A 9,133-nucleotide genomic window follows, 5' to 3' on the forward strand; every position below is an offset into this window, starting at 1 on the left:
TTCTATTCTCCAACATCAGCTGACTCCGACGAAGGTACGACTAATTGTCATCATCTCATCTCTAGTTCAATATTTTGAGTATGAAAAATATAGTGAATCTTATTGTCATCTCATCATCATATAGCAATACTCAAGCTATTATTCATTTCGTTTTCCAGCTTAGTGAATCTTATTGTCATAATATTATTATTTGTATTAAACTAAAGTATATGTATATATGATTTTTCCAACCAACCCACCCCTCAATGACATGAGCCATATTATTGTACATGGAAAAAGAAGCCAACTCAAGTCAACAACCATGACAATCTCCTTTCAACCCAACCTTTGATGCTACACAAAAGGCATTCGGGGATGAAATGGAAATGGACTCGTATGCTACTTCTAATCAACTTATATGTCGTATCAATTTATAGGAATAATACATTCTAACCTTGACATGGTCTTCTCGACCAAAGCGTGTGGTGATTCAGATGTGGTCTTCGCAATCAATGCATCTCCTCTTAATGTGATTATTCATAATCAAAAGTGTCTACCTCCACTTAATGTGTCTTGATCAAGCAAAAGCATGTGATATGCTTGATGTTGCCTTTTCGATCAGGCATCTCTCCATCCATGCTAACCAACCATAGTATGCAATGCAATGGTTATAATCTTCACAGGCAAACCCCACCCCGTCTCTCCACGCTCCACCCGTCATGAACAACCAAATTCTGTAATATAATATTTATTAGTCAAAAAATCTCCTTGCCTCGACACATCTTGACCGGGCAAAGACAGACTTTGTTTGACATTGCCCTCAATCACAGCATCTTCTCGACCAGCAAGGAATGAAATAAGGCGTAAATAAACTCACCATTCCACTGGATATCAGTGATGAAGTCAGACACAATGCCAAACCAGAGAGGGATCAGACCAGAAAGTATGCCACTCACAAAGGGGCAATGTGGTAAAAGCATACAGTGGAAATATTAGTCCCTTTGGGGCAACCAACTAAGTTTGTCCAGAACGCATGCTCCCAACTTCTAATTGCATGAGAACTTCTCACTGCAGTTAATAGTAGCCATTTAACATTTTGGCATAAATGTTAAGACTGGGGGGGGGGGGGGGGGGGGGGGCGGGCAGCACCGACACTTTGTAAAACCTCAACAATAATCACATCATATACAACAGGACATGGTCCTTCTTCCCACAGAAGGCAACACACCTACATCACATCCTGACTTCAAGACAAATTTAGCAAAGTTCAATTACAACATCTGGTAAGCAGCTTCTTGAATTCGACAACGGCTTCTTTCCATTTGCTAATCTTGCTGCTTCGCGTGCCACAACCGCAGATATGCATCGGCTGATGATGCACATCACAACTTTCTCTGGTGAAGGTCGAGCATCCGCCACCACGAAAAGTCAAGATGATATTGGTTCGTAAGGATGGGACAGCCATGGATGCCGCAGAGCCTCTGAGGCACTTGGTCGCTTCTTTGGGTTTACTTCCAGAAGATAAGCAATGAAATCGATAAAGCCTTGATCACCCATTGGCAACCGGTGACGTACTGACGTCTTCTTTGGGATCAAATATTCTAGCCGATTGGTTTCCTGGAAAGAAGTGTAGTTGAAATTCAATGCTTGTCAGATTATGTTACATAACATGCAAAAAAATACTGTCTACAAGAAATATACTTTGTATAACACAAATCCTTCATAGTTTATACCAGAGGAAAAAGGGTATGGACCCGCCAAGGATACAGAGTAATTGTGCAGAAGTCATAAACGAATGGCAAACTGAAGAATAAGCATCAAGTGTATGTACAATCATCCGATGGGAAAAGATATCTAAAGATGCGAGTTGAAGCATCTGAGATGCATCATCCAACTATCTTATTTTTAAATATTTCCATGCAGGGATGTGGAACATGAAGAGCTTTCACATATGATACGGGCTTTTTTGTCCCAGACTAGCATGCATATCTATCGTTTAAGTCTAAGCACTAGAGAAAAGCAAAAGATCATCAGAAACTTATTATTGGTGATGGGTCATATATGAGAGATCTCAAACCTGATTCCTTTCATATAACATGTGGTTCTTTGTGAAATATTTGTATGTATCACGTCCCTTTGCAAGCAACCCTCGGTCAATGGGGCCAATGATCCCAATCACACGAGCCAGCAGCGTTGCAGGAGAGTCATTTTGGAAGAGAACCTGCAGATAAATGAATACAGATTGCTCTTACATGATGAATCTTGTAGTGGCAAAAGTTCAAGTATATTGTCACTCAAAACCTAGTAAATTCTAAGAGAACTTACACCAGATCAACTAAAAGTGAATACAAGCTTCGTAGCAAGACCAAGATGGAAAATAAAGAGGTCTTCATGTTGGGCGAGAAGGATAACCAAGAGATGAAGAGCTATTCTTTCGGACCACAATTTAAGCATGAAATCCAAATGACATAAACAAATTATGTGAATAAACAAAAAGTAATCCTTCAACAATAAATCACGCTGCAAACACGGAAGAATTACAGGTGAACGAATCAAGATTCAGAGAACAATTACTTAAATAGTAAAATTGGGCCAACAATGAGTTCCTTCCGTAACATGTTAATTTTTACAGCTTTATACCAACACTTAAAGATGGGCTCCATATCTCTTCCCAGCCATTCTTGCTATCATACCTTTAGCCCCTTTGGATCTTAAAACAATGCCCATATAGATATGAACATAAAAAACCACATTTAGGCATATCTACGTGCCTAGGAAACAAAAAGATGAGCAAACATTCAAGAAAAAAAATGAATTGAAGTAATTAATAGACAACAAACAAGTCTCGCTTCGACTTTACTGGAAGATGTGCTCAGCAGAAACCTAATACAAAGAGATCATATTTTTCTTCTAGTATTCGAAATCTATAATCAAGAAGTTAGAGTTAAATTAAAGTAGAACTTGACAATACATGAACAACACAACTTAACAGACTATATTAAATGTATTATTCTGACAACTGATAAGCATAAGCTTGTAAAAAATGCCATTGGCGAAAGAAAGTTCCCTTTCTTATGGAAGACTGGCCTTGTTAACCTTGGACAAGAACTATTCTCAATAATCAGACATCACAAGTATAAGAGAAACAGAATATACGAGTTAAGGGATCAGCACAAAAACTACATAACTTAATTAAGACTTGAATATACACGTGGAGAGAGAAGCTAGCTAAACATACAATTGCACAAATTTTAAGTTTGAATGAAAAAGATGTGAAACAACAAGAACTTCAATGACTGGCATGCATTGGAAAGAAGTCCAAGTTAGTAACTTACATTTCCGGTGCAAAGCTCGGCCAAGATACATCCCAGTGACCAAATGTCTATCTTTTTGTCATATGGGAGACCCAAAATAACCTCAGGAGCACGATAAGATCGTGACTGTACATAAGAACACAAATGATCTGTTTCAAAGCAGCTGCTACCAAGGTCGATAACCTTAACTTCACACCTGCTGTAGCTCTTTACCAATATATTCTCAGGCTTCAAATCACAATGAATAAGACCAAGACCATGCAAAAACCGAAGTGCCTCCAGACATTGGATTGTAATTGACTGCAGATGTAATTTAAATCACAAATTAGCAATTTTAGTGAGACAAAAAAAAATTGTGATCACAGGCAGTGGCTATTCCATGTAACCTGAAGCCTAGGCATTGTGAAATAAACTTCTCCTCCAGATTCTCTGTTGAATTTATGAAATTCATATAAGTTGGCTTTGAGAAGTTCACAAACTATCAACAAGTGTTCCTGAACAAGTAAAAAACATCAATCAGACTAAACCAAATAACACTTTTTTCTATCAAATAAATGTTTTAAGATCTATCACACACAATACACATAGGCACAATGCAAAATGAGATACTAAACAGTACCAAACTCACTGCATCATCGTATAGATTTAACTTATTTAACTTAAAATACTCCAAGATAGAGATACATAATACATAGGGTTAAATTGGTTAACAAAATAATCGGGAAAACTCAAAACTAGTAAAAAGAACCCAACTTAGAACAGCAATTATGAATTGAGTGGTCGAAATATAAGAATTTACTCACCCGATAATAGAAATAATCATACAGACGTAGGATGTGGTACTTGTCAGCAGGATCATTCTTGTTGACAAATTTCAAAAGCTTAATTTCATCAAGGCTCTGATCGAAGAAATCTTTATTATTCTTGATAATTTTCACACAAACATCCATGCCAGTGTGCAAGTCATGTGCCTGAATAGCTTTGCTAAATGCAGCAGAACCCAAATATTCAGTAACATGATAACGTCCAGCAATGACAGAATTCGGAACCACATGAAAGTTTTTGTCTTCTTCAAAGCCAGTTCTGCAAGTGGCAAAAAGAAAATACAATGTAAGAGCAGAAAAACAAAAAATGAACATGTGTAAGTCAAAGCACTTTCTTCCCAAACAAAGAAAAAATGGACCAAAACATGTGTATCATGGAGAAGCAGCAGGAGATTGTTATCAGAAAAGAAGGAAACACAAAAACACATGTTCAAAACCCAGTTATGCATTGATCAGAATACTGCTGAAAACAAAAAAATGATGAATATAAGCATGCCTGTTTTTCCGATGCACTATCTTGAGATAGAAAGTCTCGAATTCCTCCTCCTGAACTTTTATCTGTCTTATTTGGTCCTGCAATGCTGCTGCTTCTTCATCTTCTAGTGTTGCTCCACGGTCTTCTTCACTTATTTCATTGGCTTCATGGTGCCCTTTACTAATGCTCTCTGTTACAGCATAGCCATAGTTCGAGCCTGATGATGCACTCGAGTTTCTTGATCTAGCCACATCAGAAATCTCCTCATCTCTGGAGCTCTTTACAGGAGAAGAATCACTACCTTTTCTTCTCCAAGTGGCGAGCATATCCTCTGTAGCTATGCCATTTGCACACTCATCAGGACTACGATCAGCATTGGTTTTGCTTGAAGATAATGATTTGCCAGAATCAGCCTCCAGCATACTTCCGGTTTTCAGAAGAGGAGGGAAGGAAAAGCCACCATCAGTGCTCACTCCTGATAGGCTTATATCATTTTTACATGCCAAAATGTCACCATCCTGTTTATTTCCCCTCATCTTTTCTCTCTTTGGTCTATGCATATCAATATCAGTTGTATCATTTTGATGATAACTTCTGCCACTTGCACTGACACCGTGATCAGGAAAGAAATCTGTGTCCCCTTCACTACTTCCTCCGACCAAGCTCTCACGAACTTCACTACCAATCTCAGCAGCATCGCTATTTATTCCCACACCAATTGACCTGACTGAACCATGCTGATCGTCTTCTGTAAAAGGATTCTCCTGATGACTTCGTCCAACATCGTTGGGGCCTTTCCCATTATCTAACATCATCAATTCATTGTTTTGTGTGACAAAACCTTGCCAGACAGGTTCCGAACGCATCAAACTTAGTTCTTCAGCATCCATCAACTGCCCATCATAATGAGCTATCAGATCACTTTCATCTGTTTTGTCATACATTTCTAGCATTTTATGACCCATTGATCCTGCTGAAATAGCAACTTGTTCAACATTTTTTGTTGGCAAATACTGCTCGCCTGACAAGTATGAGTCTTCCTCAGCAAAAGAAGTGTCATCTTCATCTTTAATGGGAGCCTGATCCTGATGATCAAGCACACTCCCATGACCTGTTCCTTTTTCGTTATCACTTGGACAATCAACTTCATGTGCCAGAAACCAGGTTTCATCTTCAATGGGCTGTCTTGTGTATCCAATATCATCATCATCATCATATTCATCAGAATCCCAATACTCGTTTGGGTAATCAAGTGATTCATCACCAACGGTAGCAAAACCAGATACCAAATCGGAAGTGTCCTCGGCAATACCTTGACTTACAGACAGCCAATTGCTTCCAATTGTTCGCCTGCCACCTGTTATATATATATATTTGAATTATTAGTGCCAATTTGTGAAAAAACAAGGATCATATGTATCGATCAAATACACATCATAGGAAGTATAACATCAAAATACCTTAAAACAATCAATTGTAATATCAACAGATAAACCTCAAATTTATATTTCCTGAAAAGTCAAGATTCAAGGTTATGATGGGAGTCATGGGACTAGGCAATCAATGCAAGCAAAAAAAAAATGGAAGGGGGGGGGGGGGGGGGGTGGGGGGGGTGGGGTGTGTGTGTGTGGGGGGAATGACAATCTGCAGATTGGCCCAAGTAACATATTCATGAGCCAAAAAGACAGGATCTACAGTCTCTCATCCAAATGGCTCTGCACTGCCGTCCTTGAAATAAAACATGAAAAAAATCAGGTTTCAGCTTAAACCACCAGTTTTAACAATCTGATCAGGTTTCCACCAACTGTTAAGGAAACCTAGCAAACTCATACAAAAGAAATGCACTTGCCTCTAGAGAGGCCCAGATTATAGTAATTAAAGAAGAGTGTAAGAGATATTCTGGAATCATCTTTGAGGCTTCCAATGCTTGACGACAAGTACAATTATGTTCTTCAACTTCTTGTTTCCAAGTTTCATAAGTGGATTTTTAAATCAATTGAATTGAAAATCAAGGTTACCAATTTTTAGTCACTAACTATGGCATGTGCTGAAGCACATTTATTTGGAGTGAACAAGAAATGTGTCAATCAGCATCAGGACTAGAAGCATGATATAAAATATAAGAATCGGAACTCAAATTATAAGAAGCATCAAAAAACTGTTTAGGATCGAGAAGCCGATCCCAACGAAACACACTTAACACAAAAGACAATACATATTTATATAAGCCTCTGAGATCAGTAAATATGTTGGTGCAGTGCAGGTATTCTTGAGCAGATAATTGACAGTTATTTACTAAATTATGCAAACAACAAATGGTGATGATGGATTTTAATCTCATGACCTTGAAATAATCCGACAAAGTTTTTACCAACTAATATAGTAACTTCAAGAAAATACTGAATGAGATCTCAAAACGTCAACCCAAAGATAAGCGAGTTAGGTGACTGATAAAAAATTCTGAGTCCAATCAGTAAACTACATAAAAAATTCAATACTTGTCATGTGCTTATAATGTCAGTCTTAACTTATGCAGGACTTTCTCTAAGGCAGATTGTGAGTCTGCTATAATCTCAATGCTAGCAAAACTACAAAAGAAGGCAATCCCTATGTTCTGCAGGACTTTCTCGAAGGCAGATTGTGAGCCTGCTATAATCTCAATGATAGCAAAATTACAAAAGAAGTCAATCCCTACATAGATTGACGTACCTAATTCTCGAAAACACATTCTCCTCCAGTTATAGCAAGTGAAGGGAGAAACTATAAAAATTTAGGGCAAAAATGTGATGCAATAGGCATATCTTTATTTATGGCCATGAAAGTGGACAGCTATTTTGCCCTTATCTATTGCAGAAACATAATGTGCCACAACTAAGCTTATTTACACAATACCAACCAAATTAAAAACTCAGCAACTGCAAACCTGAGGAGTTGATCTCCTGCCCGATGGGGACATCAAGGTAAGATCCGATCATAAAGGTAGTATCAGCATTGGATGGCTTCATTCCAGATTCATGACAATCAGCCTTTTCCTCCCACTGCAGGTTGACTAATTTGTCTTCAGATTTAAGCCGTACAGGAGGCAGCCTCGGTAGCTCATCCCTGTGATGTCCACCAGAAACTGGTCCATCAAAATTCTTAAAAAAAATTTGTTCTGCACTATCTAGAGACTTCCCATCAAAGGATGATCTGCTCACAGCATCTAGCTCCTCTTTTGTTGATTCCCTAATGTCATCACTATTAATTTTATGCTTAAACTCTCTTCTTTCACTAGCATGTCCTATATAACCGGACGAGGCATTATCCATGGGAAATGGAAAAACTGTCTTCACAGAACATCCGGGATCCCCACTTTTCACCCATGGATCATCAAGAAAATGGCCCTGACAGTAGGCAGTTTGATCTTTATGATCAATAACTTGGCTGATGTTAGGCTTCACTTCAACATCAGTTTTATCCATGTCCATATCATAAGAAACCCTTTGCTCCACCGGCCAATCAGGTTCAACACCAACAGCACGATCTCTCTTTTCCAACACAAAAGAACCCCGTCGATGCTTTGGTTCTTCCGATATCAAGATGTCAGCAAAGTTGTTTCCAGTGCCAGTATTTTTCGAAACAGAACTAGTATTGGCAGTGGAAATAAAATTCCAAGGGTAAAGATCTACCGAACCGCTTTCCCTACCCTGACCAAGACCGCAACCCTTTTTGCTGCCGAATCCATTTCCAATCCCTCCTACTTCAATCTCCTTTACAACAAACTCTTTAGAACTCTCAGCAATCTGCGAGCTGGTACTTTGTTGCCTCACACTATCAACTTCCCCAACAGTTCTTCCCACTTCTTTCTCTTCAGCAAGGTGCTTCTGAAGGAACCCGTTCAAATCTGGTCGGGCATTGAGCTCCCCCCGTAAAGCAGCCTCGGCGTTGGTAAACCGATTTTTCTTCAAGAACTCCAAGACCACGTTCACCGAGTCCACCATCTCCCAACAAAAGAAGAGCCTGCTACACCGCTAGGGACGCACAGCAAAAGCCTGCAAAACAACCAAAACGAGAACCAAAAAATAGTTATGTCCTTTGTAGTTCTCTTGCTCGTGTTTTCCTTTCGCCAAAGACAAAATCTTGCGGCGAAAATACAGCTAGATTCTCAATAAATAGCATGCAAAACCCTAGCCCTAGCTTTCAAGAACCAGATTTTCTTTCAGAAAGAACCCATGGCCGGCAAAAACGACAACCCACGTTGGGATCGGGGCCTGGAACGAACCCTATGGGGGCTCATTCCAAACCCTAAAATCCGGAACCGAATCCGCGGGCGAAGGAAAGGGGGAAAATTAAAAAAAAATACTTTTCGCGGAGAAGAGACGAGGGAAGAATAGACTCACGGATCGAGACACCGACGGGGTCGAGATGGAGACGGGGCGGGTCTCGGCGACAGCGGCGCTGCAGGGACGGGAAGCGTTCCCACTGCGGACGGCAGCGGCACCCGGCGACATTAGGGGCGGCAGCGGAGGACGAGGGGGAAGGGGGAGCACGGCATTTGGGGA

The 9,133-nt window shown here is 39.7% G+C and overlaps 1 protein-coding gene across 1 annotated transcript in view; it reads right to left on the bottom strand.

The window, feature by feature from the left end:
• Nucleotides 1–913: 913 nt before the first annotated feature.
• LOC135615339 (uncharacterized) overlaps nucleotides 914–9,133 on the bottom strand; it is an 8,257-nt gene continuing 37 nt past the window's right edge. Inside the window, exons 1-8 of the mRNA XM_065113661.1 lie at nucleotides 8,972–9,133; nucleotides 7,516–8,623; nucleotides 4,614–5,949; nucleotides 4,097–4,376; nucleotides 3,680–3,787; nucleotides 3,315–3,593; nucleotides 2,057–2,200; nucleotides 914–1,596 (exon numbers count right to left, since the gene is read on the bottom strand). The exon at nucleotides 8,972–9,133 is cut by the window's right edge and continues 37 nt beyond it. Coding sequence (XP_064969733.1) covers nucleotides 1,408–1,596; nucleotides 2,057–2,200; nucleotides 3,315–3,593; nucleotides 3,680–3,787; nucleotides 4,097–4,376; nucleotides 4,614–5,949; nucleotides 7,516–8,572 — 3,393 coding nt within the window. The 5' untranslated portion in view covers nucleotides 8,573–8,623; nucleotides 8,972–9,133 and the 3' untranslated portion in view covers nucleotides 914–1,407. The remainder of the gene's footprint in view (nucleotides 1,597–2,056; nucleotides 2,201–3,314; nucleotides 3,594–3,679; nucleotides 3,788–4,096; nucleotides 4,377–4,613; nucleotides 5,950–7,515; nucleotides 8,624–8,971) is intronic.

The sequence above is a fragment of the Musa acuminata genome, chromosome BXJ1-3 (genome assembly GCF_036884655.1).
Source record: "Musa acuminata AAA Group cultivar baxijiao chromosome BXJ1-3, Cavendish_Baxijiao_AAA, whole genome shotgun sequence".
Classification (NCBI taxonomy): domain Eukaryota; kingdom Viridiplantae; phylum Streptophyta; class Magnoliopsida; order Zingiberales; family Musaceae; genus Musa; species Musa acuminata.